The 25,451-nt window shown below is 34.3% G+C and overlaps 1 protein-coding gene across 1 annotated transcript in view; it reads left to right on the forward strand.

Moving 5' to 3' along the window:
• The first annotated feature begins 245 nt into the window (after positions 1-245).
• LOC145266984 (transcription termination factor 2-like) overlaps positions 246-25,451 on the forward strand; it is a 135,439-nt gene continuing 110,233 nt past the window's right edge. The window contains exons 1-5 of the mRNA XM_080122827.1: positions 246-361; positions 10,060-10,168; positions 16,711-16,797; positions 21,979-22,048; positions 24,852-25,070. Coding sequence (XP_079978953.1) covers positions 334-361; positions 10,060-10,168; positions 16,711-16,797; positions 21,979-22,048; positions 24,852-25,070 — 513 coding nt within the window. The 5' untranslated portion in view covers positions 246-333. The remainder of the gene's footprint in view (positions 362-10,059; positions 10,169-16,710; positions 16,798-21,978; positions 22,049-24,851; positions 25,071-25,451) is intronic.

Here is a 25,451-nt window from a genome sequence, read left to right on the forward strand (position 1 = left end):
ATAATTGTGCATCAAACGAATATCAGATTACTTCGTTCGCTGCACCTTATTTGACAAAGGTCCATACAAATTTTCCTGCAGATCACTAGTTTCCGAGAAAAAGTGAAACGGACAGACAGACAGACAGACACACTAAGAGAAGTACAATATTGATGTTTTTATTTATTTATTTATTTATTTATTTATTTATTTATATCCCTATGTTTGATGCCAGCTTCATGTTAGCCGTGTAGATGTCTATATAACAGAGTTACCCCCCCCCCCTTTATTTGTCAGTAATCGCCGCTTGGTGGCTCCCATTAGCGCCATATTTAAAGCGACTTAAAATTCAAAATGGACGTCGTCTTGTGTTCTAAACATCGTAAGTTTTATTAACATTTTATCACTTTCAGTATTTACATATTGTGTCAACATTTGACAAAATAATACCAAAATTTATTTCAAGTAAAGATATTGTGTGGTTGTATTGAATCGGTTAGCTTTGAAAATAGCTGAAAAATTTTATTAGTTTTGTCGGATTTTGGAAACAATGATTGGGAAGAATCACGGATTGTCAGAATAGAACTCGTAAATTTTTGGCAGCTAACCATTTCAAAATAATCAAATAAATTGTTTTGGGAAAAATAGGGATACTCATATCACTCAGTATAAATAGTGGTTTAAATAGGAAATGCCAAACTTCTGTCACGTGTGACAATAGTTTACAAGCTGTGCTGAAATAATAATACTATTTAGACAGAGAGGGAGGGGCTTTCACTTAACAATTTAATAAACAAGATACCGTAAAAATTGAATTTAACTTGAAAATCATATCTAAAAAATTATCAACGTCCGTAAGCTGTACCCAAATAATATTTAAAATACTAAGTTAAAGCTCGTGAAACTCCGAAATATAAAGTTGGCTGGAAAAACTCACTATAAACAAGTTAAAAAATGTTTACTTAAGGAATAAAAAAAAAAAAAAAAAAAAAATTAAAAAATAGTATACAACTTGTGGAGAGTGCTCTGTTTGACGGTTGGGTTAACCTGCACGGATAGGGTCCCGACGTCCCGCCTCGTTCTGAATTTGGAAAAAGTTGTCTGACGTAAGTCGTGTCGAGTCAGAAATTTACCCTAACCCTAAAACCCAACAAGCATGAGCAAATTTTGGAGTTGTTACAATGAGGCGAAAATTTTCTTACGAGAAAATAACATTTTACGAAAAGGACCTATGTGCGTCACTGCGTCATTTGTCAAAGACAAATAACAGAAGTAAAAAAAAAAAAAAAAACGGTACTGGTCGCGATTAGAGTTCCCTGCCTAGTAGTCATTTAAAAAAGAAAAGAAAAAGTCGATAAAAGTGACACATAAACAGTAAAACAGTAAAAAAAAAAAAAAAAAAAAAAAGTTGATAAAAGTGATTAAAAGTGAGATATTATTAATAAATGTGTAGTAATGTCTTTTATTTCAATATTCATAAACAGTAAAACAAAGTCGATAAAAATTCATGATCGTTTAGTTACTATGGCAACTAAAACATGTCCTTTGCTCATGTGTAGGGAGAAGTCGGTGTTTTTTTAGGGTGTTCGGCAGGGAACTCTAATCGCAACCAGTACCAAAAAAACTAACGTACTACTGTACTTGCAATAACCCTTATCCCTGAGTGGCTTCCGGGCCTTGATAAGTGGTGACCACCGTGTAAAAAAAAAAAAAATAAGGGTTTGTATTACTGTACACATAGATTCGGAAAAGTTGTCAAAAAACAAATATATAACAAATAAATGTTATCAAAGGCAGTATAAGTTACTTTTCTACCTAACTGGATATATTTTCAGTGTTTTTATTTAATGTAACATGTTTATTCAGCTCGAAAAACATACTGTGTTTACCACCGATGTATTGGAAAATTCAAAATGGCGCCCGGCTCTCTCTTTAACACGGTAAATTTGGGAAAAGGTGCAAAATATAAAACTAGACAAAATACTGTTAGAAACTCGCTCAATATATATTACCGTGACATAGGTTGACATATATTCGTTAGTTTTTTTAATAGTATTTTGTCTAGTTTATTATTTATAACACCTTTTCCCGAACTTACCGTGTTAACGAGAGAGACAGGCGCCATTTTGAATTTTATCGGTAAACAATGTATGTTTTCCGAGCTGAATAAACATGTTACATTGAATAAAAACACGAAAAATATATCCAGTTGGGTAGAAAAGTAACATCTTGCTTTTGATAACATTTATTTGTTCGCTAACAATAATCATAAACATTTATTTGTTTTTTGACAACTTTTTCGAAACTATGTGTACAGTAAAGCAACCCAAAAAATTATTGTTGGAGGTGCCCTGCCCTACTGCCTACATAAATAAATTATTAGCAACCCCAACAAAATTAAGGGGCCCCGGAATAATTGTGGAGATAGATGAAAGTCAGTGCCGTAACGAAAAGAAAATACAACCGAGGGCGCATGATGGCGCCGCATGGATGGATGGACGACAGAAGTTTTTATTTATTTATTTATTTTATTCTAATAATTTGAACTGTTGAATTAAAAAAAAATTCGGTATACCAAAAATTCTAATTATTTGTGGAATTTATAAGGGAGTAAAAAATACTAATTATTTGAACTATTTTTTTTTTTCTTAAGTTAAGAACTCGGTACTTTATTGAAGAGGTAATTTTTCGCCTCGACACCGCTCGTAGGTGTATCAGAATTTTTGTAGGAATTTTTGACACCCCTAACACGAAACTGCGAATAAAATATAAAAAACTCGTAATTTCTCTTTTAAAAGTGGGTTGTTTATTTTCTTTATGGATTATACTTCCAAAATAAACTATTTAAGTTGTTTTAAAAGTAATAGAAATATATTTTTTTTATTTTTTAAAAAACAGTAATGAATTTTACGAACTCAGTATTTTTCAATTTTTAAACTTTAAAAATCTATCAAAATTTTTCTATTTTTACGATATTTTCAAGGTCAATGTGAAATTTTATGCTCTTTCCAATAAATCGAATATAATATTTTAGACAAACAGTTTTGTTTTTTTTAATTCACGCCCCCCCCCTCCATTTTCAAGTGTCTATTAAAAAGTAAATAATTAATTTACTCACCAAAATTTTATATATCATAAATTGAAGAGAACGGCAACGGGTCAATAAATAATATATTCAAATTTAAAACAAAAAAAAAGGGTAGTGTTTTTTAGAAATTTACCTGTAAAGTTCGAAGTTTAAAACCTTTTTTTTTAAAACCACTTTGTTTGTTTTTTCTTTTGTTTTTGTTTTTTGTTTTTAAATGAAACCTTGGTCCTTGCTCCTTTAATTGAAAAAAATTAGGGCTTGAATTACATTTTTCGAGTAGTTATAAGCTTGGAAAGACAGGGGGTCGAATAATTCACGCCTCCCATTTTGAAATGTCTATTAAAAAGTAAATAATTAATTTACTCACCAAAGTGTTATATATCACAAACTGAAGAGAAAAGGTCAATAAATAATATATTCAAATTTAAAACAAAAAAAAGTAGTGTTTTTTAGAAATTTACCTGTAAAGTTCGAAGTTTAAAACCTTTTTAAAAAACAAAACACGTTTTTTGTTTGGTTTTTTAATGAAACCTTGGTCCTTGCCCCTTTAATTGAAAAAAAAAAATTAGGGCTTGAATTACATTTTTCAAGGAGTTATAAGCTTGCAAAGACGGGGTGGAATTATTCACTATTTTTCACGAAATTTCTGACACACCTACGCGCTAACGTTAGACGATTTTTTTTCCCCCGAACTCGGAACCAGGCGAGACGTCGGGACCCTATCCGTACAGGTTAAACGACGGGTGTTGTAAAAATGAAATGGAAATTTGAATTTATTTCCAACTCCTCAGAAAACTTTTAAATGACGACTTTTAAAGGTTTTCGGTGGTGCTGAAAACAAATATCACATTTTCGGTGGTGCTGAAAACAAATATCACATTTAAATTTGGGGCAGATAAGTAGTTTTCATAATATTAAGAAATTACTTTTTCAAAATGTGGGGGATCACTTTCTTATGTAAATGTAACGTAAAATGAGCACCAACTTTCTGGACACATAGTAATTTCTTCATATCATAAAACAAATTTAACTGATATTCGTTTTCAACACCCACGAAAATTGGCGCCGATTTTTACTAAGAGATTCGTTTACATTTAATTTGGTTTACTTTTTCTTCTTTCTTTCCTAACCAGTTAGTTCGACATATTTCTTTTCTCTCTCTCTCTCTCTCTCTCTCTCTCTCTCTCTCTCTCTCTTTTAATCGAGACATTCAATAATTTCTCTTTTTTTCTTTAATACTGTTTTCATACTTTAGTTTTCACAGCATATCGTCTTTTTTTTAATTTGTACTTTTACCCCGTGTGTGGGTGTATGTTTTCGTTTACAGTTAAAAAATTTTGTTTACATTAGGGGAGGCGGTGGAGGATCGAGGGGGTGTTGTGGCGGCCGCCACAACACACCCTCAATCATCCACCAACTTCTCTAAATTAAACAAAATTTTTGTGAAATATTAAACTCCAGAAGCACCTGTTAAAAACTATACAAGTTCTATAATGAAAAAAGAAACAAAAACAAAAGTATGTTTTTGTAAACTGCTCGTGTAAGCTTACTGACAGTATTATTAACGTCCTAAATTAGGAGATGAAAAAATAAATGAACCTTTTGGACAAAAACAGCGCCGGTTTTCAGAGGTGCTGAAAACGAATATCACAGTTAAATTTGCTTATGATATGAAGGAATTACTAGGTTTCCAGAATGTGGGTGCTCATTTTACTTTAAATTTATATAGGAAAGTGATCCCCCACTTTTTGAAAAAGTAATTTCTTCATATCATGAAAACTACTTATCTACCCCAAATTTAAATGTGATATTTGTTTTCGGCACCACTGAAAACCTTTAAAAGTCGTCATTTTAATGTTTTTTGAGGAGTTGAGAAGAAACTTGACATTGACCTTTTTTAAACGAAAGTAATCAAAAGAATAACATTCAACAATTGTACTTTTTATACATAAAAAAAAATGAAAGATTATAAAAATAAATTTTTATTAGCAAAAACGAAATAATTTAATTTTTAAATGAAAAAAAGTCAATTTGGTATACTTTTCTGGTATTTTTTTACAAGTCCAACTCGCCGTTCACATTGGAAATGTCAACTTTTATAGGTTTTCGGGTATGCTTATAACGAATAAACACTCCAACCTCCCCATGTTAAAAACAGCTTTCGGAATAGACACCCCCAAACTCCTTATGTTAAGAACGGTTTTCGGAACGCCCCCAACCTTGTCAGCCTTACCCGAAAGTTGACATGTCGAATGTGAACGATGAGTTGGACGTAAAGTAAAAATGCACTGAATTTAAAACGTAACGAAATTTAAATTTCCGTTCTCACAACAACCGTAAAACAGAGCATTCTCCGCAAGTTTTACCGAAAAGAGTTTGCGTTCATAATTTTCTAGTTAGGAACAGGAATCTATGTCCCTGTGCTTTTTTTTTTTTTTTTAACAAAAAGGGTAACATGCTTTTTTTGGCAAATAGCAAACAGAATCCTGAACAGAAGCGTGTGCTCCATCCCAACTATTATCAATGGACCTGAGGTAATCTCGTCAGCATCAGACAAAGCCAAACTCTTTGTCAAGAACTTTGCAGCTAATTCTACCCTTTGCGACCAAGACCGCCAACCCCCAATATTTCCTCTTGTATCAGAAAACACGCTATGTGATATACGTATATCTGTACGTGATGTTGCCAAGCTAATCAAAAACCTTGATTCCAGTAAAGCAACTGGCCCTGATGGTATTCCAATTATAGTACTCAAAAAACTTCAACCTGAACTAGCGCCCATACTTACAAAACTGTTTAAACGTTGTCTTAAGGAGAATAGTTTCCCATCTCCCTGGAAAATCTCATCAGTATGCCCTGTATTTAAGAATTCAGGTGATCGCTCATCCCCCTCTCAGTACAGGCCAATAAGTCTCCTGTGCGTCATGAGTAAGTTGCTAGAATCTGTGTTAAATACAGAAGTAATCAAACATCTCAACAAAAATAACCTTCTTAGTGACACTCAATATGGTTTCCGTTCTGCTAGATCTACAGCAGATGTCCTTACAGTTATATCGCATAGGATTAGCAAATCTCTCGACGGTGGCAATCTTTCTAGGGCAATTGCTCTTGACATATCTAAAGCCTTTGATAGGGTATGGCATAAAGGTTTACTTCATAAGATCGCTAGCTATGGTATAGCTGGAAAAGTCTTCTCAATTATTAAATCATTTCTTTCTGATAGGTTCATAAGAGTAGTAGTTGAGGGGCAAAAATCAGAAGCTCACAGTATTAATGCCGGTGTCCCTCAGGGATCCATCCTGGGCCCAACTCTTTTCCTGATCTACATTAATGATCTTCCAAATCATATCCTTACATCATTTGTAGACATTTATGCTGACGACACTACCATTTATGGTACCACATCTAAGACAGTAAACGAGCAAGTACTCTCCAATTCTCTCTCCTCTGATCTTGAGCATGTAGTACAATGGGGAAAGGAGTGGCTGGTTACTTTTAATGCATCTAAAACCAAGCTTCTCTCTTTACATCATCAACATTTTAATCCACATTTGTCATCAACTGAAATGAATGGCTCTCGTCTTCAGGAGGCCTCAAGTTTTGACAAGCTTCTGGGCTTGACCATTACTCCTGATCTTAAATGGAACACGTATATCAAATCTGTTGCCAAGGCCGCTGGAAAAATGGTGGGATCTTTCTATCGATCCAGTAGATATCTCACTGCTGATGCTATTCTCTATCTATATAAGAGCCAGGTACGTCCAAGGATGGAATACTGTTGCCACATCTGGGCAGGAGCTGCTAGAAAGGACTTGTCCTGCCTTGATAGAGTTCAAAATAGACTTCGTAGCCTCGTAGAAGATGTCCTTTTCTCCTCCTTACAACCTCTATCTCACAGAAGAGATGTTGCGAGTTTGTCTCTGATGTATCGTTATTTTCATGGAAAGTGTTCAACTGAGCTTCAATCTATGGTCCCCCCTCGCCAAACTTTCACAAGAAACACTCGTCTAGCTGTAAACACTATCAATAATTTCCCCCACTCTTTATCTGTGCCTAAACCTAAACATAGATTCCATGAACAAAGCTTCTTTCTTAGAACTGCACGCCTGTGGAATTGTCTTCCGTTTTCCTGCTTTCCGGCTGACTACAATATGGTTGTCTTCAAGTCTAAGGTAAATAAGTTCTTGATGAGCCGTTCCATATAAGTTATTAAATTTACCAAATTTTCATTACTAATGATTACTATATTGACCAACTTCTACTGTACACTCTTTAACCCTTATCCTTGAGTGGCCTCTGGGCCTTGATAATGTGGTGATGCCTTTGTAAAAAAAAAAAAAAAATAATAATAATGAGGGGGTACTCATTAAACTCTAAATAATTTGATTAAAATAGAAAATAACCGTTTATTTAGGAAGATATGTTCACTATGAAATGAGAAAAATGTTTACATGGTCGACAAGTTTCTGTTAAATTTTGCTTTAGGTCTAGTTCAGCAAACTCGCTTTGGTTTAGTTCAAATTCTGTAGAAGCACCAAATAAAACTATCAAACAACTTCTCGTTTATCTGTACGTTTTTTTAAATTTTTTTATTCATCCCAAACAACGCATATTGCAGCTTGAACGAAAGGGGCTACTAATTGGGACCATGCCTAGGAAAGATGTTGGTTTACATTACATTTGAATTTCTGCATATCAGTACAGTTAGGGAAGCACATAGCAGTAAGTGAATTCCAAAGTCTAGCTGTTTTGGGGATCTCAACAGTGAAGGGGTGTAATTTTGCTGCTAAGCGAGTTTGTCAGGGATATATATACGTTGAAGGGGTGCAAGTGCAACGAGTTTATCAGAGCACATTCAATACTAAAACTTGTCAAACAGGCACAGAGATGCAACATTGCGGCGATGGGACAGGGGTTGGAATCTAGTTGAAAAGGTGGGACCTGAGACCCTTTTTTGGACCCTATCCAAGAGAGGAAGACTAGTGGTAGATGCACCAGCCCAACAATATGAATGGTGGCCTTGTTGAGGTACAGGATACTCTCAGGTGTAAATAGTTTTCAAGTACGATAGAGGGAGCCCACCTTCCTTGCAGCAGCCTTCGCCATGTCCTTTAAGCCAAGGAGTTTGAAGGAAAAATTCTCAGATAGGGAATTATTTGTCATGGATGTTAGTGGTTGAAGAGGCTTCATGTAATTGTTTAAAGGAGAGCAGTTTTGTCTTACTAGCATTAAATGTTACCATCCATTTACAGCCTCATTCCACTACAGTCTGGAGGTTATTTTCTAAGGATTTATCCATTGTCTTTAGAGTTTTTCGCCTATACATAACTTTGATGAATACGCCTAAAAGTTTTTGTATTATTAATCAATTTTTTATTAGATTAAAAACAAAAGTAAATGAAAACTAAAATGAACTAAAAGCATGTATGTTTAAAACTTTTTCAATTCAAAAAAAAAAAAAAAAAAAACACAAATGACTTTCGATGCAGAAAGGAAGAAAATCTGTAGGATTGTCCAACAATTAGATCAGAAAAAAATTCCCCCCAATTTTTCCACTGTGCAGTAACCCCACATCACACTATATTTTGAATTGCTTTTTTTTGTTAATCCTCTACCTGGGCAACGCCGGGTGAATAGAATTAATTTTTATTTATTGTTCACCCAAACAAGGCACAATGTTACTGAAATGTAGGGAGTTATAATAAATTAGAGGCATCCTATGTGGGGAGTTGTGCAATGAAAGACTTGTTCACATTACATTTAAACTTCTGCATGTTCGTACGGAGGGGAAGCAGTAAGGAAATTTCAAAGGCAAGCAGTTCGAGGAAAAAAGCTATTATAGAAAGAAGCCTTTGTGGCATCTGAGAACCTAAGTCATAAAGGGGTGGTATCTTGCTGAATGGCAGTTGAACTGTGCTATTTACATAGAGAGGACACATTCATTGGAGTACATTCCATTAAAGTATTTATAAAACAAGCACAGGGATGCAACATTGCAGTGATAGAATAGAGGCTGGAGCTTGTTAGTGTTTCATTTCTGTTGTAAACTACTTGAAACGGACCATTTCTACTACTCCACAATTACTATTACTACTACATGAAAAGTGGTAAAAAAAGTTCCAAGCAACTTATTTTTATTTACAACATATTTTAGGAAATAAATATAATTAAAAAGTATATGAAATTATACCTTTACACCTGATACTAATTTGCCTCCCAAAAAATATAATTATATGGGATGGAGTGGGGGGTGTTAAAACTGTTGATTTCTTTTTTTATGCTGAAAAAAAGTAACATGTAATAAAAAAAAAAAAATTCTAAATTTAAATCTATAATCTTAAGCCAATACAACACAGAATTTGTTATTTTAAATAAACATTTATTTTAAAATTAAATCAACTTAGTTTTCACCATATGTCATCATCAGATGCAGGAACTATTTTTATTTTTTCCTTTTCCTGACATAGTGCCACTAGAATGATGTATACTGTCAAAAGAAAGTTGATTTAAATTTTTAAATAAATGTTTATTTAAAAAAAAAACACTTGTGTTGTGGCTTAAACTTACAAATTCAAATTTACGTAAGCCATGTGATCTTTCTGATTGGAACATTTAAAATAATTTGCTGTTTAAGACCACACCGACTTTTCTAGTCACCCTATGCAATGAGAAAGGAAAAGAAAAAAAAAACTGTTTCTATGCCTAATGATGACATATAGCCTCCAAACTAAGTTGATTTTGTTCTGCATGCTAAATTGATGGTTGAATATGGCTAAATTTGTGCTCATCTTTACATTATATACTAATCTTATTAATTCCTAACCGTGCATTGAATGAATACCATAATACTTAGTTCCACTGCACATCATAAAGGTCCATACAAACTTTTAGCGAGATCAACCCAGTAATGTGTCAGAAAAGTGGGACAGACAGAGTAACAGAAATATAATTAGAAAACATTTTCTATCTCATTTGTTTTGTTTTTTTTACAGAAAAACCGTGTTATTTAAAAACTGGCACAAAAGAAGGGCCAAGTCTAGGAAAAAGCTTTTACATCTGCAGTGTTTCTGAATCCAGATGCCAGTTTGTCAAACAAGTCGAGTGAGTTCCCGGTTTTCATTTTTTCTTGTTTTCATAGACTTTCTCTTTTCATCTTATTAAAGGGTACTTATATAGTTTAGTCACAAGTAAAAAATAGTATTTCAAGTAAAAACACTTTGATGTATTTGTGTGTCATGTAAGAATAAGTATCCTCACCAAAAGTCAGCAAAAATGATAAGAAGATTGCTTAAAAGTTTTTATTCTTATATATTTTGACAAAAGCAGATCTACTGGTTGTTAAAATGACAGTGCATTACCTCCACTGTTTGTAAAGTAATTCTCAATAATATGTAATACTAGTAGGACCTGTTGCTCGATGGAAGCACCCCCCCCCCCTTGTACAGTTTTTTTTTGTTTTGTTTTTTTATAGGAATCACGACTTATCAAGGCCTGGAGGCCACTCGAAGATAAGGGTTAATGGGTATACATTAATCAATGCGATTATAGCATATTAAACATAAGTAACGGAAATTTTGTAAATTGAATTACTTAGGGAGACAGTGTGGCCAACCCCCAACATCTTAATGATAAGAACAGCTTTCAAAATAGACACCTCAACCTCCCCTGTTAAGAATGGCTTTAGGAATAGACACTCCATTTTGGGGGGTGTGGGTCAAAGTATTTGCCCCAAATTTAATCTTGATATTCGTTGTCAGCATAGTTGAAAACCTATAAAAGTCATTTTATAGAAAATTGTGGGGATAATAGAACTATGGTAAAAATTTACCTTAAAAAAAAAAGTTAACGTCTGAGCAGTGTCAATAATGATTCTGGAAAAGAGAAGTAAACAAAAAACAAATATATAACATAAGTTTTTCTGTATGCAATGTAATTTAGTTTAAAACAAATTAAACGAGGTGTAGATTGTTTAAACAGTTACATTAAATTTAACTCAAATTTGCAGTTTTTAAAAAAATGACGTGCAGACTTTCTTTTTGGCATTACTGTATCTGCCTAAAATATTGGGGCATTAACTTATTTGTAAGCAGTTGATACGATAAGTAACATGATTGAAGCCTAGGTAATCGCTGGAAAATATATAAGTAATTAAAATCGTCCACAGTAAAAGTTTAAAAAAATAAAGAAAAATATAATAAAAACGCCCAAAAAGGAAAAAAAAAATAGCATCATGTAAGGATTGAAAAGCTACTCCAAAATCAAAAATAAGTAATGGTACCCGTAAATGTTTTTATTTTTATTTATTTATTTTTTGTTGGGGGTGTAGGCACTTTGTGCATAGATAACTGTAAGATTATCGGTATTTAATTTTCTGTATGAGCAGTTATTATGTTTGTATTTGTTTGTTTTTTTTTGTTTTGTTTTTTTCAGCACGATTTCCTCATGTAGAGAGCAACGCTATATTGGAAAACTTCTGGAGCGTTCGTTTATGTATGGAGAAGTGGATTTTGGAATGATAGAATTGGCAGGTATCAGCCAATAAGATATGGCAGATTTTGAGAAGGGAGAATTTATTATTTTTGAATTGGGTAATGGAAAGATAATGTTATGTATATGTAGCTAATAACCAGTTACAATGGGTGCAATAAAAGTTTCGTAAGAAAATGTAGATTAGATCCCGGTGTCAACTGGTAGCAGTGGGAGGGCTAAATATTTATAGAGAAAAATAGAGACTCCTTCCTCTATAGATGTCGCTATTGTGATGGTGTTGCTCCTAGGATGCAATGTAGCATTTTATTATAATGACTTAATGTGTCTAAAATTATGTCAAAAAATTACATACACTTTGGTCCAGAGGGGAATTTCTGCGGTCAAAATATTATATAGGAGATGATACAAGTGCAATTTATGATAAATTGATTTTTACTTACAACTAATCTTCTACTTTATCATTTTTTCTTCCTAATTTTTGGTGAGGATACATATTTCTCCATGATATGTAAGTACATAAAGTGTTTTTACATGAAATGTGATTTTTACTTTTGACTAATACTCTATTGTAACTTCACAAGGGAAGAGACGGACATCACGTGTTATCACACACATTAGTACGACTGTACTAACCATCAAATCAACTGAACAACAAATGCCAACCGAATTCTTCCGTCTACACGCCTCAACACAAACAATAATATCGATGCGACAGCCGTCGACACAACCAATACAATCCCAAAATATTCCATTGACATGGCCCATGATGCAAACAATTCCATCGATACAACCCAGCATGGTCCCGAATAATTCCATAAATACGACCCGGCATGATCCCAAACAATTAGTTTAATTTTAAAATTTTAATTCATTTAATTATGGAATTATTCATTGGAAAATGTTTTTCTCCGAAATTTCAACCATGTTCATTTTTAAAAAGGTAATATTACTTTGGAGATGAAAACTAAAACCAGTCTGTGTCTGTTGAACTTGTAAAGTTAGTATAAGATGGTTGTTGGAGATAGCCATTTTGTAGTATTATCTGTATTCATCTGACATAGCTGGCTTAAGATTGAGAAGAAAAGGGGTTATCAGTGTTCCATTTAGAAAGACAAAAATGTTCTGTACATTTTTTATTCATTCTAATTTGACAGTTTTGTCAATACAAAGATATGATACCAGTTGATTCAGTCAGCGTGCAAGGATATGATATTAGTTGATTCAGTCAGCATGCATTAGAGAAAAGGAATTGGTTTTAGGTTTTTCATCTTGGATTTTGCCTCTTGCCAAAGGCATAATAAGAGGCATTAAGCGATCTTATGTCTTGTCAGTTTGGCTTCTCCTGGAATTGTTTATATGACAAAATGTGCACACAAGTGTTCCAATCAACCAATGCATTTTGACATGCCTGTTTTAACAAACTAAACAACCTACTAATGACTATGCAAGTGATTACATGTAAATACAAAAGAACATTGATTTCATCCATGCAATTGCTACAATCTGGTTTGTCATAATTAAGGTTAAAACATTGTGAAAATGACTCTCAAGATGAGACCAGTAGTCTTACAAATCTAAATAGTATGAATAAATAAGTTTGTTTAAAAGTCAGATCTCATTCATGAAACTGTAACAGGAAGAGAGCAGAAACTTAAGTCCGAGAAAATTCAGTACTTCAAGAATCGTAACGAATGAAAATCCAACTCTAAATTATATAAAACAATTTATAGTAATTGTCTGTATTTTTGAGATGAGGTGTTTTCATTGATTGAGATTGTCTGACTGTCTTCCTCATCTTGGTTGTTATTGTCACAACGTTTCAGCCGTTTTGCCCTCCAGCCTTCATCAGGTGTTTCGTATCGAACTGGGGAACCGTTTGTTAGGAGTCTCAAACCCAACCCTTTATTATTATTACGGAGGTACCATGTTCGGCCTCCAGCTAGGCTCTGGGACATAGTTGCTGATTCTCTGTTTTGAATGTTACTTTTTCACTGCCTTCGTTCAGGATTGAACTCAGCACCTTTGGGTAACTGTAAACTTTGATACAACGTCTAGGACCACTCGGCCATATGTCACTAGGACAATTCTTAGTTGTTTTTTTGTTAATGTTAAACCTATGTTGTTATTCAAGGTTTTCTCTCTCTATCAGAGGTGTCCAAATTGCATTCAGCTCTATGCTTGGTTTGCTCAGTAGGTTGTTATGTCCGAGCATGTGAGCTGTTTCTTTAAGTTTTCTCACTTTCCAGTGGGTCTCTCTGTTTATTATTTTTACTTCATCCCATAGGGGGCGATAGTCCCCCCTCTCCATCCAGACATGGTTGGCTATACCCGATTTTTTCCGTCTCCCCTTTAGTTACCGCTTTTCGGTGTTCTTCCACCCTTACTTTAAGGGGGCGGCATGTTTCACCCTTGTAAACCTTTCTGCAACTGCATGGGATGGAGTATATGCAGTTTTTGGTCATGTTCTCCTCCATGCGGGGCTTCACTCGTACCAGGTGTCGTCTAAGTGTTGACTTGCTCTTGAATACCGTCCTGATGTTGTAGGGGGCACATGTTCTCTGAATCTTTTCGGAGATGCCTCGTATGTATGGTAGGCAGACAGTTGGAGGTTTTTGGGTTTCATTCTCCTCTCTTATACTATTAACATGTCTGGTGGATAGTATGTTATCGGGGTAGTTGTTACGACGGAGGGTATTCTTCAACCTGACCATTTCTTGGCGGTATGTAAAGGTGTCGCTACTTATTGTCTCTGCTCGATGTTGTAAGCAGCGTGCGATTCCATGTTTGATACTGTATGGGTGATGGGAGTTAAAGTTTAGGTATTGTCCGGTGAAGGTAGGCTTGCGATATACGGATGTCTTAAATCCATGCTCTGTGCACGATATGAGTATATCAAGGAAGGCCAGTTGGTTATCTTTTTCTTTCTCCATTGTGAACTGTATCGATGGTCTTATTGGGTTCACATGGTCTAGGAGAGCCTGGATGTCTTCCTGATGGGGCCAGAGTATGAAGGTGTCATCAACGTATCCTAGCCACATGGTGGGCTTTAAGGGAGCTGAACCTAAGGCCATGTCTTTGAATTCCATGTATATATATACAAACGGTTCCCCAGTTCGATACAAAACACCTGATGAAGGCCGGAGGGCAAAACGGCCGAAACGTTGTGACAATAACAACCAAGATGAGGAAGTCAGTCCGACAATCTCAATCAATGAAAACAATTTATGTTAGAAAATGACCCAAAACAAAAACCACTCTTCAGTTACTGTTCTTTCCTACATAATCAATAAATTTTCACTTTATTGCCCGATTTAGACCTGAAAAACTCTGGTAATCCTTCTTTTTAACTCCTTTTGTATTTCAGCTGAATCTATTAGTGTCTCCTTCTACCAAGTCTCTTACAAAGAACTCTAAGGGATTGCAGTTGGGTGAGTTTGGAGACCAGATGTCAAGTAAAACGTGATCAATAAAGTTTTCTGAGAATACAGTTTATTTGTTTCTTGCCTTTGATAGCAATTGTTCTCACCCCATCTTGTCCAAACTGTTGACCAGGTTAAGAATTCTCCAACTGCAATCCCATGCAGAAGATTAAACACTCTCTGAAAACAGGGTCACCTATAGGTTGTGAGTGATGACCCTTGATGCCTTAGGGCAGGATCTTAGTGGCTGAGTCATCTATGATTGGGTGATTTGCAACACTCCACTTTGGCTAGACGGGAGATCAGTGGCCAATCTAATTGATTGACTGATCTAGTATCTATAAGTTCATTCACAACTGTATTATTCCATCTAATTCTTTAAAAAAATCAAAATGTTAATTCTCCTTATTTTGTCTCACGAGTATATACTAGAAAGCAGTGGCTGAGGGTCAATCGTGACTAGAACAAAGATTACCAATGCCAAGAAGTAGTGTTTTCTGGAAAAGCAGTGGGCTTACCGTTTCTGTAAACATTTTCTTCTAAGAGCAATGTAATGTATTCTAAGGATATAAAATACCCTGCCTATAGAATTATATTTGACAAATTTATTTGGCATTGAATAACACATAGATGATTGATATGCTGTAAAATAAACCAAACGAATTCTCATCTTGTATGAAATCACAGATTCCCTCATACACCATTAACTGAATGAATTTTTCATCTAGAAAAAAAAAAAAGAGTTAGTGCATTTGATATCTTGTTTTTTTAATTAAATAAGTAATTAAAATGTGAATCCTGAAAATTAGATTAGAGTTAGATTTTAATTAGTTAACAAAATAACTTAAACTTTCTCTTTTTCTTTTGCTGAATACTTGATATGGTGCAAACTCACTACCTCAATTTTACATTCACTTATGCAAAAGCAATGCTCATTTGCATCAGAGAATTCTCATCATCGCACAAAAGTAACAAGATTCTATCTTGTAAGGAAAACACTCTGGATTCAATCCATGATAGACAACACGACACAGCCGTCTTTTTCATTGTGGACCTGCATGGTGACTGTTACATGAACTACAGTGGTTTAGGAGATATTTAGCACTAAATATGATTTTTCTAGGCAACATTTATGTAAAAATAGGCATTTTGACTTCAAGACCTTAAAATACTGAAAACTAAGAAAATAGTGTTGATGTATTTGAGGTTGGTAGAATGATAATGACTCATAAAAACACAGATAAGTTCAACAGGCTCAAATAATTTTTTTAAATTGCTATTGGAAAATGTGGATTTTATAAAATTTCCAGATAAATATAGACCATAAAAACTTTTGGTGAATTTCCATAACTAAATTATCATATTTTTGTAATGCATAGATTCTTATTTTCAAAATATTTGGAATTTTATCTAGTTTTTGGATTTTCCCTTTGAATAATTTCATTTTCCACCAAACGACATTCCATCATCCCACTGTACAATAATCCGTGTGCATTTCATTTGTTATTCATGTTTTAATAAATAACTTCACTGTATTATTTTACATTTCATTGTTTGTAAATGTGTAAAGCCACCTTGATATATATATATATATATATATATATATATATATATGAACAAATAATTAATAAAACATGTTAAAAGACATCTTGAAAAAGAGTTAAAAACATATTTAATTTTAAAGAGGAAGCACAAGATAAGTGGGTGGATATATATATATTATTGCTTTTTCAGATTGGAACCCCTCAAATGCCCTCAACATCCAGGAGTAATGGTGGAACTTCGGGCAATTTTTGAGAATCCCAAAACGCAAGATAAACGGTTAGTTATGCATTAATTCTTTTTTTGTTTTTCTTAGGGTTTCTTATTTTTCTTTTATTTTATTAAATCTATCAAATTATCTGCCTAATCCAGTTTTAAGCAAAGTAATGATAAAAATGTTAACACTGTGAAACAGGCATTTTATGTCAGATTTTTTTTTTCGACCCCTGCAATGTTAAAACCCTGGTACCATTCCTCTATGAGGAATTTTGTTGTGAAATTTAAAAAATGATCAGACAAGATCTCACTTATTGTTGGGATACAAAATAAACTTTTTTTTTTCTTTTTTTTTGTTTTTAACATAAAATTCAACATGAAGTGTCTCAAACATTTTTTGTATCCTAAGTAAAATAATGTTATTATTTTTATGCGTTAAAATGGCAATTTTCTTTTGATCCCAGCGGTTTGTAATGATGATTCCACTAAAATGTTAATCACTTGTCAATGAAAGTAAACAATGTAACTAGTAGCGCTCATACTCAGCAAGTTGAATCAGCAGCAGCCGTTTAGTTTAAAGCCATGAGCTTTGTGAATTACATTTATTTTGAAAATTCAAATATTTTAGTTTAAAATTCATGTGGTTTGTGATTCTTTTAAAGAATTTCCTTCAAGAAATATTGGTTTTCAAATATACTTAACTTTCAAGATTTAATTGTAGTAATAAATTACTTTATAGCTGCCAATTCAAAAAAAATATAAATATGATTCTAGTCTTTTAGGTGATTGTATGTGAATACCTTAAAAAACTTAGTGGAAAAAAAAGAAAAATTGACAACAAAAATGATTTAGGATTTAGAATAAAGGGGCATCATTTTCGTATAAACTTAATGTATAATGATCCCCCATTTCTCGCCCATTCTTGCCTTTTAGAGCAGTTAGTACTCTAAATTCTTTTGATGTTTTTTTTTTTCAATCTAGATCAAAGTGACAAGCCCACCTCATGAAAGTGCATTCCTTGAACCTGTCATACAATTAACCTTAAATTTGAGTGATAAGTCTTACCCCGAAAACAATCTGGAACCCTACCACTAATCCTAAGTCTGAATGGCACCCATTTCACAATAAAACCCTTCCATAACTACCACTAAACCTAAGTCCGAGTGGTAAGCCTTCCCCCATTGTACAAACCATTAAAAACACACATAACTTGAAAAAAAACCCAAAAAACACACAGGATTTGTCTCTTATAGAAAAATAAATTAACTGCCTTAAAACGTTAGAAAATGGTGGATTACTTTGCATTAAATTTATATGTGAAACTAATCTCTCATTCTTTTTTTTTTCTTTATTTTTTTTTATTTTTTATTTTTTTTTTACACAGTGATCACCACTTATCAAGGCCCGGAAGCGACTCAGGGATAAGGGTTATTGCAAGTACATTACGTTAGTGAGATTTGATGAAGTGTTTACTTAAGGGGGCGGTTCATTAGGAATTTGTTAACATTAGACTTGAAGACATCCAAGTTATAGTCCGGAGGGAAGCAGGCAGACGAAACAGAGTTCCACAGGCGTGCAGTTCTAAGAAAGAAGCTTTGTTCATGAAATCTGCGTTTTGATTTAGGCACAGATATAGAGTGAGGGAAATTTTTCACAGTGGATTCAGCTAGACGGGTGTTTTTCGTGAAAGATTGGCGAGGGGGAACCAGGGATTGGAGTTCAGACGAGCACCTGCCATGAAAATAACGATAAAACAAGGATAGGCTCGCAACGTCTCTTCTGTGGGAGAGGGGTTGCAGGGTAGAGAAAAGGGCATCCCCCACTAAACCACGAAGTCTATTTTGTACTCTGTCAAGGCATGATAAGCTGTTTTTGGCAGCTCCTGCCCAGATATGGCAACAGTATTCCATCCTTGGCCGTACTTGGCTTTTATATAGATAGAGAATTGCATCAGTAGTGAGATATCTTCTAGAGCGGTAGAAGGATCCCACTATCTTTCCAGCAACCTTGGCAACAGACTTGATGTACGTGTTCCATTTCAGATCAGGAGTAAAGGTCAAACCCAGAAGCTTGTCAAAACACGGGGCCTCACCCAGACGAGAGCCATCCATCACAATTGATGCCAGCTGGGGATCAGAGCGTTGATGATGTATGGATAGGAGTTTGGTTTTGGATGCATTAAAGGTAACCAGCCACATCTTCCCCCACTGAACCACGCGCTCGAGATCAGAGGAGAGAGAATCAGAGAGAACTTCGTCATTTACAGCCTTTGATGTGTTGCCGTAGATGGTCGTGTCATCAGCATAGATGTCAGCGAATGATTTAAGTATGTGTTTAGGGAGGTCATTGATGTAGATTAGGAAGAGAGTTGGGCCCAGGATTGACCCCTGAGGGACTCCAGCATTTATATTGCAGGCCTCTGATTTTTGTCCATCTACCACTACTCTTATGAGCCTATCGGAGAGAAATGATTTAATGATTGAGAAAACATTTCCAGTTATACCGTAGCTGGAAATCTTGTGAAGTAGACCCTTATGCCATACTTTGTCGAAGGCCTTTGATATGTCAAGAGCAATTGCCCTAGAAAGGAAGCCTTTGTCAAGAGATTCACTAATCCTGTGGGATATAACCGTCAGCACATCTGCGGTAGATCTTGCAGAGCGGAAACCATATTGTGTGTCACTAAGATGGTTATTCCTGCTGAGGTGGTTGACTATTTCTCTATTTAATATTGATTCCAGCAACTTACTCATAACACAGAGAAGACTTATTGGTCTGTACTGAGAGGGAGATGACTTATCACCTGAATTCTTAAATACAGGGCAAACTGATGAGGTCTTCCAGGGAGTCGGAAAGCACTTCTCCTTAAGGCAGCGCTTAAATAGTTTCATAAGTATGGGAGCAAGTTCTGGTTGAAGCTTTTTTAACACTATAATTGGGATGCCATCAGGGCCAGTTGCTTTACTGGAATCTAGGTTTTTTATTAGCTTGGCGACCTCATGCACGGATATTTGTATGTTACCTAGCTTGTTCTGTGTTATAGGAGGAAATATGGGGAGTTTATGGCCTTCGTCGCATAGGGTAGAATTAGCTGCAAAAAAAAAAAAAAGCTTCTAAAATAATTGTTTTCGTTCTGTTTTTTTTCTTTCTGCCAAGTTTACAGAGTGTTCACATATAATTACCTCTAGCCTTACCGCTAACCTGAAATCTGAGTGGTAAGCCATCTCCTTCTACAAAGACCTTAAAATCACATAAATTGTGTATAAAAAAAAAATTACAGGATTATTTCCTATAGAAAAAACCGTAAACCGCCAACCCCCAATATTTCCTCCTGTATCAGAAAATACACTATGTGATATACAAATATCTGTATGTGATGTTGCCAAGCTAATCAAAAACCTTGATTCCAGTAAAGCAACTGGCCCTGACGGTATTCCAATTATAGTACTCAAAAAACTTCAACCAGAACTAGCACCCATACTTACAAAACTGTTTAAACGTTGTCTTAAGGAAAATTGCTTCCCATCACCCTGGAAAATCTCATCAGTATGCCCTGTATTTAAGAATTCAGGTGATCGTTCATCCTCCTCTCAGTACAGGCCAATAAGTCTCCTGTGCGTCATGAGTAAGTTGCTGGAATCTGTGTTAAATACAGAAGTAATCAACCATCTCAGCAAAAATAACCTTCTTAGTGACACACAATATGGTTTCCGTTCTGCTAGATCTACAGCAGATGTGCTTACAGTTATATCTCATAGGATTAGCGAATCTCTCGACAGAGGCAACCTTTCTAGGGCAATTGCTCGATATATCAAAGGCCTTTGATAGGGTATGGCATAAAGGTTTACTTCACAAGATCTCCAGCTATGGTATAGCTGGAAATGTCTTCTCAATTATTAAATCATTTCTCTCTGATAGGTTCATAAGTTGATGGGCAAAAATCAGAAGCTCACAGTATTAATGCTGGAGTCCCTCAGGGGTCCACCCTGGGCCCAACTCTTTTCCTGATCTACATTAATGATCTTCCAAATCACATCCTTACATCATTCGTAGACATTTTTGCTGACGACACTACCATCTATGGTAGCACATCTAAGACAGTAAACGATTAAGTTCTCTCCGATTCTCTCTCCTCTGATCTTGATCACGTTGTACAATGGGGAAAGGAGTGGCTGGTTACTTTTAATGCATCTAAAACCAAGCTTCTATCTTTGCATCATCAACGTTCTGATCCCCATCTGGCATCAATTAAAATGAATGGTTCTCGTCTTGGGGAGGCCTCAAGTTTTGACAAGCTTCTGGGCTTGACCTTTACTCCTGATCTTAAATGAAATACGTACATCAAATTTGTTGCCAAGGCCGCTGGAAAAATGGTCAGATCCTTCTATCGATCCAGTAGATGTCTTACTGCTGATGCAATTCTCTATCTATATAAGAGCCAGATACGTCCAAGGATGGAATACTGTTGCCACATATGGGCAGGAGCTGCTAGAAAAGACTTGTCCTGCCTTGATAGGGTTCAAAATAGACTTTGTGGCCTGGTGGGAGATGTCCTTTTCTCTTCGCTGCAACCTCTATCTCACAGGAGAGATGTTGCGAGTTTGTCTCTGCTTTATCGTTATTTTCATGGAAAGTGTTCAACTGAGCTTCAATCTATGGTACCCCCTCGCCAAGCTTTCATAAGAAACTCTAGACTAGCTGAAAACATTATCAATAATTTTCCCCACTCTTTATCTGTACCTAAACCTAAACATAGATTCCATGATCAAAGCTTCTTTCTTAGAACTGCACGCCTGTGGAATTGTCTTCCGTTTTCCTGCTTTCCAGCTTTCTATAATATGGTTGTCTTCAAGTCCAACGTGAACAAGTTTCTGATGAGCCGTTCCACTTAAGTTAACAAATTTACCGAACTTCCATTACTATCGATTACTATATTGTCCTTTTGACTACTCTACACTCTTTAACCCTTATCCTTGAGTGGCCTATCGGCTTTGATAAGTGGTGACGCCTATGTAAAAAAAAAAAACTAAAATGTAAGATTATTTTACATTAAATTTTTCTTAAATTTATATATATTTTTCTTTTTTCTACCAAGGTTTTCAGTGTGTTCATATGTAATTGGGAGAAATGGTAAAATGTGTCTGTCAAATTTTGTAGAGGAGAAATAGAAAGCTGTCAGCAAACAGTTATTTTTGATGTAATGAAATTATAAATTTTGATAAAATAATTTTTACTTTTTTGTAGGCTTTTGTTGCGTTGCCGTGCCAGAGAAGAAGGGAAGAAATGGTGCACTTATCAAATCTTCAAAACCAAGGTAAAGTCAGTTGACCTTTTGATTATTATAAAGAAAATTGCAATTAAATATCTGCATATGTTTTATGCCTTTGTTTTCTCTTTAGGTAAATTATTTACAGGTATATAAGTTCTCTTTTTGGCAATCCAGAGAAAACAGATTTCTGTTAAGATTACTAGAGTTTTTCATGGATGTGGGTTCTTTGCTTTTTGATAGAAATCCGTTTTTTTTTTTTTATGGAGGGAAAAGCTGATTTTTTCCCTCTTATAACAGTTCTCCCTGAAAACTGAAAATGTTAATTTTGTTATGAAGTCTATGACTTCAAGCAATTCATGATGGAAGTAGAAGAGTAGGATGACTTTTGTTTCATTAAAAAATGACTTCCTGTCTCCTTCTCCCATGTGCACACACCATGTCTTTCTCTTAATTTTGACTTTAAGCAAAATATATTAAAGGTTGTTTTTAGGAAAACAATTGTTTTTCTCCTGCTCTCTTTACAAACAGTTAGAAGATTATCATCCTTCTTTAAACACCTCCCACCAGCACCACCACAGGTTGGGAAATTCATCTCCATTTCTGTTTATATTTTTCCATAAACTATTCATATCCCTGTATTTAATGAACAGGTTTTGTTTACATTTTGTAAGGTGTGACCTTAGATGCCATGTCATATTCAGTGGCTCAAATAATGAGTTCCGCCTTTTCTTGGAAGTGTGATCACAAAGAACCAAATCTTCCTTCATAAAAAAATACTTGTCATGCTGTATCTATACAATCTGAGATGTAATTAATTAGGGAGAACATCAAAGAAAATATAGGTAATTAATCCTGTGCTGTAAGTTTAAACGAAAGCCCATGTGAGTTTCAATTCCGATTCTACACTGAGTTCTCTAATTAAGGCAAATGTGTTACAGATATAGACTTTGAGGTTGTGTATATATTTTTAAGTTTTTATGGCAGTGAGCGGTATCCTAGCTTATTAAAATTAGATATTAAAAAGATTTTGCTTCAAGCAAATCAATTATCACACCTGATTTTAAAGCTTAAATAAATACAATATGTTTTGTTATAAATACATATGTACACAAACATTTTGGTTACATATGTGCATATATATTTCAGCTACAATATTCAAATTTTTTTTTTTTCCTAAACACATTAGTTGATCTGAATGAAACTGATTAAATCTCCTGTTTGATTTGATTTTTTTCCTGTGTTTGTTTTTCCTTTCTGTCATTGATACATTGTCTCTGTGACTTTTTATTTAATGTATCACATATTTTATCCTCATATATATTGTTACACTATGCTTCAGACTAGCACTCCAATGTTATGACAATGCCTTCCGAGCGGAAATTTAAATTAGAGTATATCTCGGAATTGCATATCGCCTTAGTAAAAAAATAATCATATATTGGTTGTGAAGTGCACAACAACTATGACACGTTAGATAGATTTGTGATTAGTAATTGTCATGAAATAACTCTGCGTGTCGCACAGTTGGCAAAAGCAAATGAAATTAAAAATGACATAACACCAAGAATTATATATATATATGTATATAAACAATATTTTATTACACTATAAGAATTAATGATCTCAAAGGATATGCAGACAACACCCAAAAGGTCAAAGAATGAACGAGTGAAAGAAGAAAGATTAGCAAAATAAACAATGTCTTTTCTCTCTTTTTCTTTATATAATGCAAAATTATTTGAATCCAACGGATAAAATACTTAGCTGAAGAAACGGTATTATCCAAACAGGTGAAATGTCCCAGAGACATTTTTCCTTCGAAGGTTGGTAACCGATTCCATATGTGATGATATCATCTGAAATAATTCCTTCATTGGTCGTAACACTTCATGCGTATACATGCATACCATCCTATGTGTTTTGGTTATGATTTCAGTATGTTTCTTATTGTTTTAGCCAGTGTTTTGTTATATTGATGAGTTAAAGGTTGGATTACTTCTTTCTCGTCATAATGGCCAATATGTATATATATATTGTTCAATACTTCTGCTCGCTTTCAATCATCATTTTCTTTTGGGTGTCTGTCCTTTAATTTGCTACATTGAAAGTCCACGCAGTGCCATCCTTGGCTCCATGTACATATATATATTTGTATACCTTGTTAAATATATCTCCACTTACATTCAAGCCTTGTCTTTCATTTTGGTGATCTGCCCTTTTCTGTCAAGTTTGAAAAGTCTGTATGTTGCTAACTTTTTTCCATTGCAGTATTCGATTACATTTTTGCAACCATGGGTCGTTCGAGGCCCATGAGTGAGACGATTAGTATTCTATGTCTTCATCTCAAGCCTGCATGTTTCTGACTGACTTCACCAAGTTTTTTTCACACATGATTTTATTTTTCTCACACCAACGTTAACCTCTTTTGCGCTGTGTCCTTGAGGTGATATTTGGCCTACGTGACACTATAGAAGACTGGATGGAGTATTCGCCTGCTTTGCTTTTGCTCGGGTGTTATATGTGTGGGCATTGTCTGCTGTAGCTCTTTCTGTATTATAATCCCTCTAGGTATTCCCATCACAATATATATAAATTTTTTATAAACAAGGATTCATGTTAGTGCAATATTAGTGCTTTTTATATTTTATTTTTAATATTATGTAAACCTTAATTAATGAAGAGAGTAAATTTTCATCTAAAATCAATTTTTATTGACATACAATAAAATAAAGCAACCTAAAATTATCCTTTAATAAATGTATTACTTGAAGGTATTCTTGTTTCTGAGTCTTTTCCAAAGGAATTTGTATATATAAATCTTTTTTTTTTCTTTTTTTTCCCCCACAAGGATCCTGAGCCCCTCAAAATGGAATTGTCTTTCAAATCTCTGCATGAATCCAGTAAAAAAACAAATCCTCCAGCAGCGTCCAGTCAAGCAAAACTGAATGAAAAAAAGTTGATTAATTTTAATCAGTGGCGTGAAAGTCCAATTAACAAGGCTCGACAAGTAGATTATGAAAAACCAGTGGAGCAACTAAAAAAAAATCATTTTAAAGAGCTTCCAAAGGTAAATTTAAAAGAAACATATCTTTTTAAATGAACAGTGAGAAAACTGTGATATGCAAAGCTTTTTTATTAGAAAAACGATTTGCAAAATGTTATTAAGTTGGTATTTTTTTATTCCTTTTAAAGATTTGTTTTCTTACATACACATATATATGCCTGGGCCATATAAAAAATGAAAATGAAGATGCATTTGACTACACTTACTAAATGATTTTTATTTTAATTTAATTATTTTTATTGTGCAATGATTTATATCAGTTTGAAAAAAAAAAATCCATTGACGTTGGCCCACTGCTATAAATTTGAAAAAGTTTTAAGTGGTTACAATTTAAAAAAAATATTTGTGATTTATGTAATATTCATGCATTTGATAGTAATCAAA

Source organism: Euprymna scolopes, chromosome 42, assembly GCF_053919585.1.
Source record: "Euprymna scolopes isolate OS-2025 chromosome 42, ASM5391958v1, whole genome shotgun sequence".
NCBI lineage: Eukaryota > Metazoa > Mollusca > Cephalopoda > Sepiida > Sepiolidae > Euprymna > Euprymna scolopes.